Genomic DNA, 20,923 nt, shown 5'->3' on the forward strand with positions numbered 1-20,923 from the left:
GTTTCTATTTTTAAAAAAGAAAGAACCAGTTTGAAATGTCCCAAAGATTTCCTTCAGAAGTAAATATTTTGAATAGCAACAACGTGTTTGACTATGAAGAGTTGACACATCATTTCAAGCATGGAATCCGGAATTAAATTTGGAAGGGATGCTATGATGAATCATTATTAATCCAGTTCTAAGTTTTCTCGAGTGCATCACAAATGAATCACATGAAGCACTATTTCAAGTGAAGAGTTATATTAATATTTGTTTTGATTTTAACATATCACATTTTTTGTGCAGTAAAGGGACACCACCACCTTGTGGATACAGAAGGAAATGGCAACCCAGTCTTAACTGATGTTAAATCTATATTCAGAATCTGTAGTGAGGTCCACGTGGAATGAGAGAAAGAAACACACACACACAACCAAAAATCAGAAACTGAACTGCAACAGATGTGCTATTTTGCTGATTTGACAATCAAGGTAATTTAAATAATGCAAATAATGCAACTTTATTGTTGAGTGTCCATGCTGATGAAGTATGAAAAACTGCACATTTTAAGGTTTAAATGCCATTTGAGCTTTTTCCAAAATTTCCTCTTTAATTTTTGGATAATCTGGATATCCTTTCAAAACCTTTAACAAGGAAAAATTAATTAATTTTTAATAGTAGAAAGCAACAATAAGCATTTACAATTAATATGATACCAAATTATATACTAGATCTATAAATACTGCCAGATAAGCATTTAGTATGAAAGACGATTTGTGGCTGTTTCCGCCCCCCCAAAAAAACTGAAATAATTTTTCTATGATATGAACAATAACAACTACAAAAGTAATGGAAAACACTGAAAATCCACTGGATTATCTGTAAAATTCCATGAACGGAGCAAGCTTGTTGTCTTCTAAATCTCTTTTTTCCCCCTTTTAGCTGCCAGCTACTGCAGTATTGCCAGCCCTCCTACTTGCCAAGCAGCTGCTTAAAGGGGGGGGGGTCAAGGAGTTGCATGGAAATATGAAGAGATTTGGCTCTCCACTGCAGATGGGGAGGGTGCACACAAAAGGTGGGGGGTTACTTCCTTCCGTGGCAAAAGAAGGGGGGCTGCCTAGGAAAGCAGAAGAGGCTGCAGAAGAACGGTTGGGGGCTCTTATTTTTGAGTCCATGTTTCATATTATTTCAAAAACAGGAGTAGTACACGTCTATTCAAGGCTAGCTTGAAGAACTGTTGATCACTGGGCTGGGCGAAAGGCAAAGCAGCCTTCCCACTCCGCGCGGGATTAGCTATTCAGTGAGTTTGGAGATACCAGGTGTTGACAGATCAAATGACTAATCCCATAACTTGCAATCTGTTGAAGCCATTGACAAAAACAGCAGTTCCCTTACTGACAATCGGTTTCCTGCCAAGAGGGAGGGCAGCAAAGCCAGAGGGCCTATCCAGTGCTATGGCTTGGCATGGCCTGGCCCTGTACACATTGCAATCCAGCAGAAAGGCCGTTCGGAGGCTATAGAAGTTTTAACAAGACAGAGATCGGCAGTGGGAACAGCATGTTTCATACCCGTCATTTTTGGCTGACTCAGAGGCAAGCAGAGAGCATTTTATCTGAGCCATGGAGAAAAGCTCTGCAATGCCCACTATAATTCAATGGGTACAGCTGCTCCTTCTGTCTTGAGTGCTACATAATCTGGTCAGAATCCCAAAAATGCCTTTAAAAAAAACAGCCCCCATCAAAATCTATTCTGAAAGGGACATTCGATCCAGGTAGGCTGCAATGTTTGAATCCCTGGATTATGGCTGCTCTCAGGATGCGTCTAAATTCAAATGTATAATGTTTAGTCTTTTTCTTCATATATTTTGGTTAAGAACAGGACAAGAAGAGATGCAGAAAAGCATGATAGCATTAAAAACAGAAGTTTTACTTTCTGGGTCACATTTACAATTCCGTGAATTACATAAGGTTTGGGAATAGCCAGCTTAAGTGGGACAATACAGGGCTGACAAGGCTACTACAGTTACTGTTAGTAACTAAATTATGCTTTGGAGAAACTTACATCATGGCATACATCTATGGTTTCTACATATTTCTTATCTTTTAGGTAGTTGAATGCCAGTTTAAATCCTACAGGAAGAGAAAAACGATGGGTTGGCATTCTGCAAAAATGTTATCTCAGTACAATGAGTGTAATGAGCACAATAATGCATACTATTGTACTTTTTTTTACATCTGTGAATGTCATTAATTTAAATTGAATATACATAAAATGATATGTAGGACATGTATTTATTTATTTATGATACGTTACATTTATACAGTTATAGAATTTGATATTAGCTTTTTAATGTTTGCCATCATTCAAACCCATTTAACAAAATTTACTGTTTAATTAAACACTTTTAATACTTATCTAACAATTTTTATTCTTGTAATACTATCTGTTTCTAACAGTAAGTCCTTCTTGATAGGCCTGGCATATATGGACTACTAGTACATACAGCAAAGCTAGATTCTATGCCAGAAAAAAATATTGAAAAAGTGCTAAATATTGCACTACTGAATTCAAGCAAATTCAAATGAAAAGATAATACTTACCAACTGCAGGATTTGCTTGGTTACTATATTTCCAAGCTAGTTCATAGTTCATAGCAGCATCTTTATATGCATTCTCCTTTTCAGCAATAAATCCCAAGCATTCATAAGCTTTTGCACATGACTAAAGAATAAAATTGAATGTGTAAAATAGATGCTTTTGGAAATTCTGATTTGTAAATGACAATACCGCTTCCAGGATTTCCACAGAGATCTAATAATTACAATACACAACTACCCACTATTAAAGAACAGCAACCAACAATTTTTTTACATGCAGTTTTTATTAAACAACCACCACCTTTTGGGCTTAATGAATATGTTAACAAATAGCTGTATCCTTGCCTGTAAATCTATTGGTGTTTCTTCAAACTGAATTTGGGTTGTTATGAATTTGAGGGAGGGTCAAGTTGTTCCAGCCCCCCAAAGATTCCATTCAGCTAATTCTTGAGTTTTAAGATTTCTGTTGGTAAATTAGGGGCATGAAATACAATAATTTTTATTGCTCTGTAAAGCCACGCATAGAAAACAGCTTGCCCCCTTGAATTGTGGGTGCTTCATTGCTGGAGGTTTTCAACAAAAGATTGGATAGCAAATTTATCCACAATGGTTTAAGACTAGAAGACCTCCAAAACCCTTCCAGCCCTATGATTCTATGATGCAAATTCGCCCTATTGCTTAAGGCAGGGGTCCTCAAACTTGGCCACTTTAAGACTTGTAGCTGGCTGAGGAATTCTGGGAGTTGAAGTCCACAGGTCTTAAAGTGGCCAAGTTTGGAGACCTCTGGTTTAATGGGATGCAATTCACATTTACACAAATTTGCCCAATATTTAAGGTCATTATTTTATCTCTGGAGAGATAGCTTATCATGTCTTCTACCCCTCAGCTTGGGTTTCACTTTCTCATGGAATAAAAAATCTCTGAGAGTGCTGAAAACTTCCGGTTTGTCGGCTTCGGTAGCGGCAGGGATTCGCGATTCTGCGTGATCCCTGCGGCGCTAGCCGTTTTGGTGCCTCCGATCCGGACGGGTTTGGAGGCTAAGGCTGCCCTGCAGGGGCAGCCGAAGATAGGGGGGATCCGGAGAGGGGTTTGGGGGTGTTGCAAACCCCCTCCCCGGCTGGCAAAACCCCCTTCTCTCAAGACGGTGGAGCGGCGGTCTGTAATGGCCGCCACAAAGAAGCCGGCAGCTGGGTAAGATTGTGCAGGAGGAAGAGGAGAAAGTTTCTGAAGAGAAAGTTTTTGAAAGTTTTTCTTGGCTGACCCAGGACTTTAAGATACATTTAACATCCTGAAAACTATGGCTTTTTGAATGATACTTTGTTTCCAGAAGAGAATTATAAGCGGCAAATTTGAGGTGCTAAAAAGGAAAGTTTACTCTCCTTCCCTATGGAATCAACAAATGGATATTGAGAAACCTGTCTTTTTATAGAAGGTAAAAATTTGGCTTTTTGTGATAAGTGGGAAGGGAGAGGACAAAAAAATATATATTAAGATCTTGTTGGAGGAGATGCCTTAAGGATTTGGAGACTGAAATTTATTGCAATAAGGCTTTAAAATACAGATTGGGCTTTTCTTTTTTTCTTAATTGATATTACCCCAGGAAGAGAAAGTGAGAACTTTGTTTTGGCTTGGACTGATTGATGACTTTGGGACTTTGGGACTGTTCTAACTTTTGAAACATCTTGGTTGTTTTAAGAAGAAAAGAAAAAAAAGAAAAGAAAAGATTTATAATGGCTTTATCTGTTGATGAACTGAGAAAAGAATATGGAAAAATAAAAAAAGAAGGCAAGGACGCTGTGAAAGAAGCCTTTCTCTTTTTAGAAATGGCGCTTGCTATTTATCAACAAACACAACAACAGATGGAGGAAGAAGAAGAAGAAGAAGAAGAAGAAGAAGAAGAAGAAGAAGAAGAAGAAGAAGAAGAAGAAGAAGAAGAAGAAGAAGAAGAAGAAGAAGAAGAAGAAGAAGAAGAAGAAGAAGCCATCTTTAATGAATCTCAAAATTTAATTAAGAAAGAAAGGAGAAAGAGAGGAAGGAAAATGAAGGACTTAAGACTTAAAAAAACACCCAAGAAAGAGAAAAATAAGATGCAAAATCAATACAATGTTAGAAAGCAAAAGAAAAAAGGAATACAACAGAGAAGGGAAGCTAACAAGGCAGAGGTTAGGAGAGGGTGGGGTAAGAAGGCCAGGTGGGATAAGAAAGGAAGGGAAAAGGGGGAAAAAAGCCACAAAGGTTTGAAACAAGATGGGAAAAAAGGAATTTTTTTTAGGGACAAAGGGTAATGTATAATTTCTTTAAAAAAGATTCTGCAAGGTACATAAGATGGTACTGTAGCATTTGTATTAGAAATAGAAAACTAGAATGTTATAAGAATTAATAAGAGATTAAAATATTGAAATGTTTAGTAATGATAGATTTTAAAATCTAATAAAATATCAAAGGGAATGCTTAAAATATTGAGTTTAATTAAAGAGTTTAATTGACTATGGTGTTGATGTTATTATAAACTTATTATTGTAGTATTTGTTTTTGAAAAAGATAATTGGAATGTTACAAGATTCAATATTTAGATTTATTATTTAAGTATGTATTTAATCATTTTGGATTTATTATTTTTCTTTTTAAAAGTTAGTAGATAGAATGTACCAAGCAGAATCAGATTGGGTATTAGGTGTTATTTTAAATGTTAATTTAGGGGGATGATAGAAAGGCATCATACTCTGATTAGTGATTTCAGGAGAAATCCTTTTTCTTTTTTACTATAGGGAATGAGACAAATGGATAATTTGGAAAGAATGGACAAAAGATACAAATATAATGACTTAAATTAAAATGAATTAAATAAGATAGAATTAAGAAGAGTGAAATGTGGGGAGAAGCTAATATAGAAGATATAGAATTGGTAAATAAAATAGGTAATGGCATATAAGATGAGCATGAACTTAACTGAAGTCCATATAGAGAGAGGTATCTGGGGCCAAGTCACTTTCTTAAAAGATGTTTTATATTTTTGTGTTTTGTGTGTTTATGTATGTGGGAGAATTAATAAAACCTTGGAAGAATGTAGGATGAGAATAACGGTAACCAAGTCAGAGAGAAATAGATGATAATTATAAATTAGATAAATATAGAGAAAAATAATAATAATAATGAAATTGAATAAGAGTAAAGAGAAATAAGGAGAAATTTGATAAGAGATATTTGTATGTTCATATGGAAATGGTGTAAAACAGAATTATGTTGTATAAAATAATGTTTTATTTGACTTGTAAAATTTATAATGGAAAGAGGTTTATGTATTCAATGGTTAATGATGGTTTGTTTGTCTTTAAAATTAATAAAATTTGTTAAAAAAAAAATCTCTGAGAGTGCTTTTGCTAGCATGAAAAATTTTCAGCAGGTGCGCAAGTTAAGATTTATTAAGGAAACACTCATCTTCACTGATAATCTCATGCCAAAGCTGGTTTTGGGGACTTCTCTTAGCCTAATTAGAGAATGCTTTAGCTAATACTTTCAAAAATCAGTTAACCTGGTAAAGTTCCTTTCAAAAGAACGTTTTCCAAACAAAAAAAATGCATGCAAAAATATATGGATTGTGCATGTGGGGAGTCTAGACATTTGTTTACTCTTTTATTTAATGGAAAGATGGAATGCTGTTAATTTATATACCACTGGAAGTTCCACGATCACTGGAAAATTTAAAATAGTCAGGAAAGTTAGAATACTGCACCCAGTTTTGGTCCCCATATTATAAAAAAGATGTTGGAAAGACTCTGGAAAGATGTTGGAGACTCTGGAAAGCAACAAAGATGATTAGAGGGCTGGAGGCTAAAACATATGAAGAATGGTTGCTGGAATTGGATTTGTCTAGTCTAGTGAAAAGAAAACCCAGGGGTGACATGATAGCAGTGTCCCAATATCTAAGGAGCTGCCACAAGGAAGGGGTGTGTGTGTCAATCTATTCTCCAAAACACCTGAAGACAGAACAAGAAGCAAAGGATGGAAATTAATCAAGGAGAGATCCAACCTAGAACTGAGGAGAAATTTCCTGACAATGAGAACAATTAATTAGAAGTTGTGGGTGCTCTATCACTGGATGCTTCTAAGAAGGGCTGGACAACCATTTGTCTGGTATGGTATAGAGCAGCGGTTGCCAACCAGTGGGCCGCCGCCCACTGGTGGGCCATGAAAAATTTTTGGTGGATCGCAGAGAAATCTCACCCCCAGAGCACCCCACCCCCCAAAGCAATTAATCCAGGCTGCACAGGAACACAAGGCTGCTCAGCCCACATTGCCCGTGGGAACCTTCCCCGCCCACTCACTCCTTACCCGGCAAACTTGGCTGCTAAGTTGCTATTTTTCCTTTTTTTTTTTTCCTGACCATCAGCTGTTCTGCTGTGCCTGGAGATTTAGATGAGCTAGGAAGCAGGAAATGGATTTCTTGCTTTCTAGCTAGTCTTTAGATCTTCAGCTCTGCTTTTAAGCACAGCCGAGCCTTCCTGAGGACTGAAGGTTCAGTGCAGACTCACAGCAAGCAAATTTGAGAGACTGAGCTAACCGATGGCAGATAGATAGATCACTGGATGATTCTGTGAGCATCTGCCTGCCTGCTTTGCCTGATTTGGGGTAAAAGTTGCTCTTTTTTAATAAAAAATTCAATATTTATATAAATATTTCTAATATTTACATACAAGCCATGCCCAGCCAGTCACATGACCACCAAGCCACACCCACAAATTAGGCCACACCCACAGAACCGGTTAGTGGTCCCTGGGATTTAAAATTATGAGTTTGATGGTCCCTGAGGTCCAAAAGGTTGGCAACCCCTTGTATAGAGTCTCCTGCTCGAGCAGAGTGTTGGACTAGAAGACCTCTAAGGTCCCTTCCAACTGTTATTCTGTTAGGTTTTGGTGAATTGGTATTTTCTGTGCTCAGCTGTTGATGGCTTGAATTAAGCAATTATTACTTGAAGATGCCCTCTGTAACCTCAAACTTGCAACTATCGGACAACATCTTGAAAACATTTTTGCTGTGGAGATGGTAAGGATAATGTGAACAAATTGCTAGTTCATTTTAAAATGTGTGGGTGATCTATTGCAGCAGAGCTGCAGGTTTCAAGGGGCCAGCCATTTACCTCAGGGACAGCAATGCTCTAAAATACATTTGCAAATGATTCTTGGATGATTGGATATTGCAAGTGAGTATTTTTAACAGTTCAAATTCTGATAGAATTGGAAAAAGAAACAAATAAGTTAAGTCTAGGGAATTCTATAATATTAATGATCTTACTATAAATCTCATTGGCAATCTATGATACGAAGTGTTAATGATGTTTAATTTGATTAAATACTTGATACACTTCTTGTATCTCCTTCCAAGAAGCAAATTCCTGGGCAAGTGTTGATATGGTACTTAACTTTGTCAACCACCTTGAGTGGCATAGCGCAGCATTAATTACAGTAAATATTTTTCAAACTTCTCGTTGTTCAGAAATTGAGCATATAGCAACAAAACACTACATTCTTAGTAATTAGAAATCTCAGGGAAGACAAATTGTTTAATCAAGAAAAGAAAGCTTTCAGAATCAGGAATTCATGTGGTTTGATAATAAAGTTAGGCCTAAGAGAAGCCTATTTAAAACCCAATCCTGTGAAAATTTCTTCTGCTATTGCAGTAGGTTCGCATCTTCTTACCTTATTGTATCGTAAGCAGCGCTTCACTTGCTCGGTGGCAAGATCATACTTCCCAGAAGTGCAGTAAATATCAGACAACAGCAGCCAAGCCTTTTCTAATTCATCAGCATCTGGCAGAGACCAGTTCACTTTGATCAGGCGCTTGAGCTGGGTCCGGGCTTTAGCTGTATATTTAAGCAGCATGTAGGCTTGAGCCATTGCCAGAATGGCAGGAACATTGTCTCTCTGTTTTAAAAATTGTGGAGAAATTTAGATTTTAACAGTGACTTCATATTCTTAAAAGGTTGATCTCTTTGCCTGTATTAAGATGACTAATAGACAGTAGCAGGGGTTAGCTTTTTTTGTATCTGTCTCACTTTGAGTTATTTGTAAAAATAATGCCCACTCCCTCCTGGCCTTTGATGGCAGAATGCGAGGCAAATGCCAAGCTGAAGATGGCAGACCTGACATTTGTATGCATGTATGTATGCATGTATGCATGCATGCATGTATGTATGTATGTATGTATGTATGTATGTATGTATGTATGTATATCTTGGTTTTAAGATACAAAACATACACACATACAAATGCATACAAATGTCAAGTCTGCCATCTTCAGCTTGGTGCCTCACTGGCATCCTGCCATCAAACGCCAGGAGGGAGGGGGCAAGAGGGGAGGACAAATGGGATAAGTTAAGATAAGTTAAGGGAAAGATAAAACAAAACGGGATAAGCTTTTTCTCAAGCTATTCACTGTCACTTTACAACAGCTCTACTGATAAGCCCACATTAATATCTAAGGTCATATAATCTTCGTTTCATCCTATGTAGGGGAGTTATTTTATAGATACTGTAGACGCCCCTCCAACTTACACCTGTCATATCTACTTTCCATCTCTGGCTATGCCAATTTTTAAAGAAGCATATATGAAATGAAATAAGGAAAACTACTCTGGGCATGTCCAAAGAACATTTCCCACCATCAAATGCCTCTTAAGAAATAGATTTTTTTTTCTAGATTAAAAGTATTAATATTTCAGTATAGTGTGAGATAGTAGAAATCATTTGACAAACTGACCTGTATTTCTACTTCTATTGATATTACTCTGAAAAAATAAATAAATCTTTTAAGGCGAGTTAGCTTCTATGGGCATTCCGATGCCTTTACAGAGTTTCTGCTGATATGTATCATTTTGCATTTCAAATATTTTTTCTTATTTACCTCATTTTGTCCCATTTCTATAAACACTTTCAGAGCCTTCTCCACATTGTGTTTTTCTTTTGTAGCCATTAAGCAGTAGCTCTGCAACATTTCCACTTGATTCTGGCCTTCCTGTGAGTGAGGATAAAACTCCTTAAGTAGCTTCTCAGCTGTACGTATCCCATGCTGTTCAGATTCCTTTTTTTCCTTTAAGTTACTGTCGAAAAGAAAGTATTTGATGTTTCCTAAGCTATTCAAGTAGTGGACAACATTAAAGAAAGTGTTACTGATTTACTGCCTTTTAAACTAAGTACCGTAATATAACCACAAAACTTGGATTTAATTGACTAAGTGGTGTCCATTACATTGGAATGTCTGTTAAAAGGTGAATGGAATTTTGCCCATAGATAAAACAAATGAATTTTACGCATAGAGGATTATGCGAGCATAAAATCTCAAATGGATTTTGTCTATTTCAGCAGAGGTTTGATAAATCTGTAGATATTACTGGAGAGAAAAACAGTGTACAGTAATCAGATCTGGTCAAAGCAACGATCCAGCATTAATGTGCCTATTGTTGCCTCCTTAATGCCTCCTGAACATAAATGTGTATCTTCCTAAGCCTGAGTGGTGATTGTGCAAGGCCAGGTATGGGCACAGGTCATTCAACGAGTTGCTGATAGATACAGCAAAATTGTCCGTGTCAGATCTGAAACAACTTTGCTTACTATCAACTTCTATCCTACACTACTTATATTTGCTATAAAGGCAAGTTCTGCTTGCTTACTTACTGGTTTATTTGCTTGTTTATAATTAAGTTTGCACCCATTGTAATCTAATTACCCACAATAGAACAACAATTATTTTATTATTAAAATATTGGAAAAACTACAAAATAATTATGCAACCCTGTAAATTTCATGGAACAAATAAGACTTCTGGAGAATATGATTAACTGAACACACACATGGGGAGAGATAAATAATACCTGGGGATCAAAGGCAATTATGGGATAATAAAACACTGCAATATGAACAAAATTATTATTATTTCTTTCTCTACCAATGGCATAATCCTGTTTTCCAGGCCCAGTTGGAAGGTAAGTGAAAAAAAGAAAAACTACAAAAAGACCAATTTTTCAAAATATATCTAAGAACATGAGCTTCATATTTTATTACGGAGTTTTTCCTTTACCTGGCATCTGTAGTATTTTGATTCTCAAAAGTCTCTCCACCTACTATCTCATTGTCAGGGTTTAGACATATCAGGATCATACAGCTGAGGGCTTTTTGACCCCAATCACTATCCTTACGAGACTTGTTGAAGTACTTCAAAGCCTGATTAGGTTGCCACATATGCCTGTTTAGGGAGAGAGCGTTTTTTTAAAAGTACATGCAATATAGCAGCTTTAAAATGATCGATCTTGCTAATAAAAATACTGTATATTTCAAACATTTGGTTTCATACTATCATAGACCTGATTCAAAACAGAGCCCAGTGAACTGAAGCCCAGAGAGTAATTAAGTTTAAATGAATTTTAATCTGTTGTACTAATGATCCTAAAAGAGTCTGAGATTTTCTACAAGTGTAGAAGAGAAATGAAGATAATGTTATCTAGACAAAAAGAAAAGTATACATGTAAAAGATCTAATTCTGAAAATATTCTTACTACAACAGCAAAGAACTTCATTCACTGTAAAACTGAGGAGACAATACAGTTCTTCCTAATTTGCCCCTAATCTGATGTAAATGTGCCTCAGTAAACACATTTTTTCCTGTCAAATTCTCATGATGTTCCCCTTATCCCATCCCATAGTAGAGGCAGTCTGAAGTCATTGCTAGGAGAGAGAGAGAGAGAGAGAGAGAGAGAGAGAGAGAGAGAGAGAGAGAGAGAGAGAGAGAGATCTCCACATCATAACTTGATGCTTCAGGCTTTAGTGTTTTTTTTTCAGTTATAGAAGGTTGATTTAAACAATAAAATAGGAATTTGTGGGGCTACTTCTGCATCACTGATTGGTATTTCAGGTTTTCTATTGCAACAAATGGCTTTGTCTGGCCATTAGTTTTTCTGTTTTTATTTTTATTCTTTCTGAGGGTTGAAGAAGAAGCATTTATAACTATTGGTACAACCACGACCAATCTCAGGCAGCTGCAGTTTCTATAGTTGTTTTACAATAGACAGCAGTTGTCTATGTCTGCCTTTGAGAGTTGGGTGCCATAATTTTATTACTGATTCATTAGATTTATATTCTGCCTTTCATTGATGAGTTCAAGTAAGATATTGTACTATTCCCCCCCATCAAAAGCAGCCCTCAGAAGTAGACTGACCTGTGAGTGACTGTCCCAAAGTCACAAAGTGAATTTCTGTTGCTGAGGATGGATTCAAACTTGGGCCACCTCATTCCTAGCCCAATTCTTTAATTACTATAAAGCACAAACTCTCACTTTTTTGCACTCCATTCCAATTTTAATACTATAGGAAATCCTTGACTTACAACAGTTTGTTTAGTGACTGTTCAAAGTTAGAACGACACTGAAAAGAGTGACTTATGACTGTTTTTCACCATTGAAAAACATCCTCATGGTCACATGACCAAAATTCAGGCATTAAGCATGTATTTATGGTTGCTGTGTCCCAGAGTCATGTGATTCCCTTTTGTGACTTTCTGACAAGCAAAGTCAATGGGGAAGGCAGATTCACATAACAACTGTATTACTAGTGATTCATATAACAACTGTGGCAAGAAAGGTGGTCAAATGGGGCAAAATTCAACTAATTGTCTCACTCAGCAACCTAAATTTGGGGGTCAGTTGTGGTCATAAATCCAGGACATTCTGCACTAATTACCATTGTGGTGACTCTTATTACACATGAGGACAACCATGTGTAATTTATTTTTTCATGTCCAACCATTGGCTACTTCCAGGTGCTGCCAGCCACATGGTAATTGGATTGAATTGAACTCCTCAGTCACTCAGCCAATTGTTTCATCTTGCTCATTATCAATTGTTCCCTCATACTTCCCTCTGCATCTGTAGCTTATCGGTTAAGCTGATTTTTTTTTTAACTTGGGTAGAATGCTCTTTGGAAAGAACACTAAAGTTGCATTCAAGAATAGCTCTGCTGCCATGTCACAGGCATGAAGAAGGCGTTGTGAGCAAGAGCATCAAAAATCCCCCCCTCCCCTTTGGTGCCTGGTAATGGCAATCCTAATATGCACAATTTATGCCAGCATAGTTTTCTAGTGACTCAAGGGCTGCTGGGCAGCATTTTAACTCAGCCACCTAGATGAGTCCAAATGTTATTCGAGATACTCCAATGTGCTTCTGGTAAGAGATTTAAATTTAGTAGCTGGAACAGTGGGGTTGTGCCATAAGCCAGAACACTGGTTCTGGTTGATTGATAGGAGAGGGCAGGCTCCTGCGTGAGGCAATCTGCAATGTGATTGGTTGCTGTGGGTGTGGGAGTTTCCCTTTTATCCCACCTTTTTTCTTCCGTGTGCACCCTGTGATTTATTTCATGATGTTCCTGCCATGAATTGATTTACTATATAATGCTCCGATTTTCCTCACTATTTAGTTTGCTGTAAATATAGTGTTCCGAACTAAGCAAGCTCGTTGGCTTGCAATTCTAATAGTTTTCTTTCCACGACAGGTTTGTAAACCTGCACTTCTGATTGGCCCGCTGATAGCGGATCGTGATTGGTCGTTTTTGGCTGATCTGATTGGCTGACAGCGGGTCGCCGCTGATTGGACGCTCACAGCGCGGCAAACTCAAACCCATTGGGTATTGTGACAGCAGCCAGCTCTATAAAAGGAGCTGCTGCTGCCCAAGTATTTTGCTCTGTTCTGAAGTCACTAATAAAGAGTTGGAGTCACTATTTCGATGCCTCGTCTCCGTTCTTGCGCCCACGTTCCCAGACATAACATATAGATATAAGATATATTTATTTATATAAAACTACAAGTACATGTCAATGTCTCTGACTCCATTTGGACACCCACTGCGCCATTCCCTGACAGCTTCTTTCACCGTTTGACCCATAGATATAGTACAGGTCTAACAGTCACACTTGATAGGGGACAGAAATTCATTTTAAGATTTTAAAGATTTTAAAAAAATTGTAACGATGGCTTGAGGAACACATCAAACTGGGATCATAGTCTATGTTATTTTCATTATGAAATTGGATGGAGGTGGGAGGGTTTATAGGGATCAATATGACGAGTGTCATATTTTTATACAAACAGGATCTTGGGAAAAGTGGGAGGGCCACCAATTCTTTTTCTTCTGTAGCATTAGAATGAAATACAACTCCATCCTCAATTATTTCTTCCTAATATACAATGGATGTTATAATTTTGGGTCATCAACATCACATTTAGATGTACCTTAAATCTGTGATTTTCATCAATTCATTCTCTATGACTTACCAACAATAAAGCCCCATGCAATAATTATAGCCAGGTTCCAAAGCTGTTCGAATTGATTTTTTCTTGGCTAGTTCGAAAAAGGGTGTTGCTTCATCAAGTTTACCACTTCTTCTTAGCAAATCAATCAAGCTCTCCATAACTGAAAAGTTATCTAAATCACAAGTTTATACTTTCAGCAAAAATATATTTTCAACACTTTTCAGTTAAATTTTTGGTAACATATATACATTACAAAGGAATTATTTAGTTTGATAATCTTTTAATTTGTTTTGTAACTTACTTTAATAATCCTATTTAAGGTCTAAAAGAAACATATAAGTGCTTTTATTAAATTATAAATACTTACCAGGGCTTTTCTCCAAAACATTCCGGTAAAGACTTATGGATTGCTCATATTTCTCTTTTCTAAACATAAGGTTTGCCAACATCTAACAAAAGAAAAAAATATTTACATATTTCAACAGAAAGTAAAACCACAGCATTTTTTAAATTCGTTCTTTTATAAAAGCTAATAAAGATAAAAATAAATGAAAATAAATCTGTGAAGAGCTGATGCATAATGACTTTTTATCTTAAACTCTTGGTCAACTCAAGTAGAATCATAGAACCTGAACTGGAAAAGATCATTTCTGGAGATGCACTAAGTTGTGGGTATCTCATTTCCTTTTGTGATTGTGGGTCTGCGGATAGAGTTAGATGTGCCTACATACACACATGCACAGGTAGTCCTCGACTTAACAATAATCCATTTAAATAATAGAATAATAGAGTTGGACGGGACTTTGGAGGTCTTCTAGTCTGAACTCCTACTCAGGCAGGAAACCCTATATCATTTCAGACAAATTGTTGTTCAATCTCTTCTTAAAAGCCTCTAGTGATGGAACACCCAGAACTTCTGGAGGCAAATCATTCCACTGATTAATTGTTCTCACTGTTAGGAAATTTCTTCTTAGTTCTAGGTTGCTTCTCTCCTTCGTTAATTTCCATCCGTTGCTTCTTGTCCTTTAGTGACTGCTCAAAGTTACAATAGCACTGAAAAAAGTGACTTATGACAGCTTTTCACTCTTAGACATTACAACATTCTCACAATCATGTGATCAAAATTCAGGCGCTTAACAACTGGTTTATATTTATATCTGTTGCAGTATCCCAGGGTCACGTGATCCCCTTTTGCGATCTTCTGACAAGCAAAGTCAATGGGGAAGCCAGAATCACTTAATGGCTGTGTTACTAACTTAAAAAAAATGCAGTGGTGATTCACTTAACATCTGTGGCAAAAAAGGTTGTAAAATGGGGCAAAATTCATTTAATAATTATTCTTGCTTAGTAACATAAAGTTTGGGCTCAATTGTGATTGAGGACCACCTGTATACATAGCTTATTAGAGTTATATTATATTTTTCCTTTAGGATCTGCAAGCAAGGTATACTCTATCCCAGACAGACTGAACAAATAAAAATGGGGTTTTGACTGTAGAATAGCTAAATCCATAAAAATAGTTTCAAATAGATAATATTTTTTTGCATAAGCTGAACTTCCAGATAAATAGATAAATTTTCTTCCATATGGGAAAGTTTGCAGACAACTGTTGCACAGTGGATAAGTGTAAATATCTTTCTTCTTTCTTGTTGGTTTGAATTAATTATATTCTTCTATCCTACTCCAGCTTTTGATCTGTCAGCAGATTCTGGGTACTCTGTCTACTACCCCACTTTCTGGCAGTTTGGCAATTCATTCATAAGCCTCTTCTGACTCTCCAGGGAATGTTCATATGAAGTAGTAAATGTCAACACAAAAACAAATATTTTTGTGAGACTCTTATAGACTTATAAAGTAAAAAGCTTTCTCAAAAATGAAAATAAATGGTATTGCTGCTAGTCTGAGACAGTAAAGACTGAATTTGTGTATACTGTATTCTGTGTCATCACACCATTAAGACAAAAATCGCTATGGTGTAAAAACAAAACTAGTTATGTAGCAAAGTTTAAAAACCAATACAACACCTTATGCCAACAGATAAAGGCAGAATGCACAAATTACTACTGCAAGCAAGAGGAAAACCTCCTACATACAAAATCCACCTGTACCTTCTACAATTTTGTAAACACCAAACTTAAAGATTCAAGAACCATCTCACCCCTAAAAGGACTAAATGGGAAAGACTACAGTGATGAAACTATTAAGGCCAACCTCTTCAACATATTCTTCAGTTCAGTCTTTGTAAACAGCAATAGCTTACACCCTACATTTCCTAGTCATGCCACAACTAACTGTAGTGATCTACTACATATTGATTTTACAGAATATAACGTAGAAAAGGCACTATGAAACTTAAAACCATCCCTATTTATTGACCCCGATGGATTATGTGCATACTTCTTAAAAAAGCTCTCCTCTTCCATAGCAGAACCCCTAAGCATTATATATGAGATATCATTCAGAACCAGCTCCTTACCGAACCTATGGTCCTTAGCTACGGTCATCCCTATATTCATAAAAGGTGACCCCAGCCTGGTTGAAAACTACAAACCAATCGCACTGTGTTGTGTCATGTACAAAGTCATGGAATCAATCATTAACCAATTCATCACCCTCCACTTAGAGTCAAACAAAAACAATTTGGTTTAGGAAAAAAAAAGGCATTAAGAGTTGTAAATCTAATCTTACTTCCTCTGGAAATATAGAATTGTTAACTAGGGCATACAAACCTTTTCTAGACCAATACTCAAATACAGCTCATATGTCTGGAATCCACACTGTATATTGGACATTAATACAATTGAGCGAATCCAGAATTATTTCACAAGAAGAGTACTACACTCCTCTGCTCGCAACAGAATACCCTATATCACCGGGCTTGAAATTTTGGGCTTGGACAACCTTGAACTATGCCGCCTACGGTTGGACTTAAGCATAGTACACAAAATTATCTGCTACAATGTCCCCCAGTCAATGACTACTTCAGCTTCAACCGCAACAGATCCAAACTCAATGTTAACCGCTCCATACTTGATTGCAGAAAGTATGATTTCAGCAACAGAGTGATCAATGCCTGGAATGCACTACCTGACTCTACTGTTACATCCTCTAACCCCCATTCCTTTAACCTTAAACTATCCACTATTAATCTCACCACATTCCTAAGAGGTCTGGTAAGGGGCGTGCATAAGTGCACAATCGTGCCTACTCTCCCTGTCCTATTGTCCCCATTTATTCATACCTATTTCCTGCATTCTTACTCATGTTTATACTTATACCTATTATCTTGTAAGCGATTGACAAATCAAATTTAAAAAAAATGTTGTTCTGGGCTATAGCAAATGCTCCCTTTATGTCTGTGGAGATTCTCAGTCATCCAGGGTCATCGTTATCTCAAAGGTGTTTTTTTTTCTTCAAAAGACAACTGGACTGTTTTTTTCTTTGAGGAAGAAGAAAATATTTAGCTTCTCATCCAGAAAGCTTCATAAATTGTGACGGCAGGGGGATGGAAGTTTTCTTCTCCCACCATCAGAACTGATGAAGCTTCTTGGAATGAGAAGCAAAACGTTTTCTTCTTCTTCCTCAAATAAAAAAATAGTCTAATTATTTTTGAAGAAAAAAAAGAGCACCTTTGAAGCTCCCTTTATCACATCTCTTCATGTGAGCAATAGAATTGAATTTTAATTTGAGAGCGTTTCAAACTTTTTTTCAGAGTCACTCAGTGGACAGCTGTGTGTGTGTGTGTGTGTGTGTGTGTGGCGAGTTATCGAGATAAAGAAACCCACATTTTTTTACAGCTGAGTATATGAGATGGCAAACAAACTGCATACCATTGTTCCAATTTCACTGCACTCATCATCTTGAAGCAGGAGAGAACAGTAATGCTCACACTGGTCTGTGTCTCCTAGTATCAAATATAGTTCAGCTAATTCAAATATTATCTGCAAATAAAATGAAAATAACATCTATTCAACAATAAATTTATAAGGGCATGATAATTGCAGATAGTCCTTGAGTTATTCAGTTTATTTAGTGACTGTTCAAAGTTACAACTGCACTGAAAAAAGTGACATGACCTTTTTTGCACATTTATCACCATTGCATTATCCCCATGGTCATGTGATCAAAATTCAGATGCTTGGCAACTGACTCATATTTATGACGGTTGCAATATTCCAAGTCATGTGAACATATTTTGTGACCTTCTGAATCTGACAAGCAGAGTCAATGGGGAAGCCAGATTCACTTAACAACTGTGTTACCAACTTAACAACTGCAGTAATTCACTTAATAACCGTGGCAAGAAAAGTCTTAAAATGAGGCAAAACTCACTTAACAAATGTTTCATTTAGCAACTGAGATTTTGGATTCAACTGTGGTCATAAATATAGGATTACCTGTATATCGGATACCTCTAACCCCCACTCTATGTTTGGACTAAATAGTTAACTTAATTTTTAGGTTGTGTCACTTTTCAATTCCATCCTGAATCCCTGCTGGTAAACTAAAAAAAGAAATATTCAAATCCAAAAGCAAAAGTTCATTTCTAGGCTTTGTCTGAGGTAAAGCCTAAGCAATTTGATCTGCATCACTGAGTTTGTGCTTTAACTTCCTGTAATTCATGCTTGGAACAGTTTTTTGTTACCATCCAGATGCCAATTTGTCTTGGCATCGTTAACATAAAATACACTATATTCATTTACATAGTTTGCCTTTTTTCTAATAATAGTACTGTAGTCATGCTCTTTGCTACTTATTTCAAATGGGTAAATTTTTATCCTCACAACAGTAAAGCAAAACAAATTTATAATAAATCATCTGAAATACATATTGCTGCTTAAGAATGTAAAAATGCGTTACTGAATCTGACCCAGCATTTTTTGTGAGAAGTCTCAGAACTGGACAGTTTAGGTGGTTTGCTTTTCAAGTGAAGAGTTGGTTACCTTATTATCAGTTGGTACGGAGGCCAGGGCCTCAGAGTAGTACTTCACAGCCTTTTCATATTCCTTTTCTGATTGATGGAATTTGGCAAACTGCACACAGATTGTTAGTAGCATTTGTTTTTGAGGAGGGATCAACTCAGGCTGCTCTACACGAACTCTCTTTAATATCCTTTGCTGGATGTCATAAGCCTTCAACATGACAAATGCATAAAATTATAGCAATTGAGGCTACATGTAAGCTAGCACCTGATGAATATGTAATTCTGAGACAATTACTTAGTCACGTTCTTTAGATTTAAATTGCTATTTTCCTTTGAGGATCTTAAAGTGGCATACTGGTTTCTCCCCTTGCCATTTTATCATAAGGTTAGGCTGAAAATTAGCAATTGCTTTAAAGTCTATTGTGTGGTTTGATTATTGAACTGAAATCAGGGGACAAGTTGAGTGCCTTTGGGCCATTTACTTTAATAGAATCTATTTCAAAGATCAGGTGACAGCTCTGCCTGGCAGGCTTTTGCACTGCTCTGTGCTGTATGCCAATTATGCCCTTTGCTGGATAAGAAGGCTCTGCTCTCAGGCCTTAATGGGCTACCACAAATCATTTTATATAGGCTGCCCTTGAAGAAGTTGCAGCAGGTGCAAAAATGAGACAACATAGGCAGTTATGAGTAACATGTACGCATTTCTGCTCTGAAAGCTGCATTCACTGTGCTTGTAGGTGCAGTTCAACAAGCTGGCAATCATCTATAAAGCTCTTCATGCCATAGGACTGGATTATTTGTGGTACCACTTCTCATCAATTGTTTCTATTTGTAGTAGAAAAAAACATGCTAAAAACTGGTATTTGGGGGAGAGATCCAGGAGGAAAGCCTTTTCTGTCTTAAAGCCTCTCTTAGAACGTCCTTTCCCCAAAGATCAGATTGACCCTGGCCCCTGAGTGCCATGGGCTCTTGAAAGGCACTGAAGAAATGGTTGTGTTCCTGGACTTGAGGTTCACATTGTCAGTTAGAGTCTGGATAATTAGATGAATTCTTGTTTGTGTTTTAAAATCTTGGCTGAAGTTATATATGTTATTTTTATTGTTGGTTCTGGTTTTTATTTGTCTTAACAATCCAGAGTGACTGTGGTGAGATACAGGGCCACATAAACAAACACCACACATGATCATTGTGGAGAGATAAAATTGAGAGTCAAATTATAGTATAATGTACATTGGCTTGATTTCCTAAGATATAAGTCTAATAAGTATAACAGAATAATAGAATTGGAAGGGACCGTGGTGATCTTCTAGTGCAACCCCTGCCCAAGCAGAAGACCTGATAACTTTCCAGACAAATGGCTGTCCAATCCCAAAAAGCTGATGGTTCAATCAAGATATTAGGGATTCTTTTTATTATGCATACATTTTGAACAAACCATTTCTCATTATGTCTCTTAATTTTGCATGTACTTTGGCTTAGCTTTAGAGATCAGACCAGAAACACTTAATTCAAGAATTAAAAATCCTAAATTCTTTAATCAGTAATGTTTCTTAGAAAGAATGCTAAGGTTGCAATACAAGAATTTAAATAAATCCCCTACTTTCAAAGGAGACAACGAAATATAGGTGCTTATTTTGGCAAATATTGCTTCCTTCCACTGTTTCGATATTGAGGGCTATTTTGTAAAGGCATGGCAGTTTACATCTGTTCCTGTTTTGATAACTGTCAACCCTTCTGTTGGTTGACAAAAAATTAAGAAAGATAAATATTGAACTCGTTGCTCTCAACTGTTTACCTTCTCTGTCTAAAAGAATAGGTTATATCATAAGCTTATTGTGATACAAAAGTTAGGTTGCTACTTGATTTCAAACTGTGACATTTGAAAAACACAAGTATGTATTTTTTCTTGTATACTGGAATTTACTTTTAAATAATTTTTCCTGATTTGTGGTTTATGTGTTGTTGCTATTTTACCTTTGTCAGGGTTTCCAGAATAACTTCTCCTTTTTTAGTCGTTTCATAAATCTTTGCTAGTAATATTAGATTTTTCACATCTTTCATCATTGAAGGCAAATCATCAACTGTAAGTTAAACAGAAATAATTGTTGATTTGTATATATTTTCTGAACAA

General features: G+C 36.6%; 1 protein-coding gene across 1 annotated transcript in view; it reads right to left on the bottom strand.

The window, feature by feature from the left end:
* Positions 1 to 289: 289 nt before the first annotated feature.
* TTC21A (tetratricopeptide repeat domain 21A) overlaps positions 290 to 20,923 on the bottom strand; it is a 56,106-nt gene continuing 35,472 nt past the window's right edge. The window contains exons 19-29 of the mRNA XM_026678902.2: positions 20,767 to 20,873; positions 18,812 to 19,000; positions 17,699 to 17,809; positions 14,236 to 14,317; positions 13,890 to 14,040; positions 10,650 to 10,814; positions 9,477 to 9,672; positions 8,273 to 8,497; positions 2,580 to 2,700; positions 2,041 to 2,108; positions 290 to 623 (exon numbers count right to left, since the gene is read on the bottom strand). Of these exons, the coding sequence (XP_026534687.1) occupies positions 546 to 623; positions 2,041 to 2,108; positions 2,580 to 2,700; positions 8,273 to 8,497; positions 9,477 to 9,672; positions 10,650 to 10,814; positions 13,890 to 14,040; positions 14,236 to 14,317; positions 17,699 to 17,809; positions 18,812 to 19,000; positions 20,767 to 20,873 (1,493 nt within the window). The 3' untranslated portion in view covers positions 290 to 545. The remainder of the gene's footprint in view (positions 624 to 2,040; positions 2,109 to 2,579; positions 2,701 to 8,272; positions 8,498 to 9,476; positions 9,673 to 10,649; positions 10,815 to 13,889; positions 14,041 to 14,235; positions 14,318 to 17,698; positions 17,810 to 18,811; positions 19,001 to 20,766; positions 20,874 to 20,923) is intronic.

The sequence above is a fragment of the Notechis scutatus genome, chromosome Z (genome assembly GCF_049901735.1).
Source record: "Notechis scutatus isolate UNSWTSFEM ecotype Mainland chromosome Z, rNotScu1.2, whole genome shotgun sequence".
Taxonomy (NCBI): Eukaryota; Metazoa; Chordata; class Lepidosauria; order Squamata; family Elapidae; genus Notechis; species Notechis scutatus.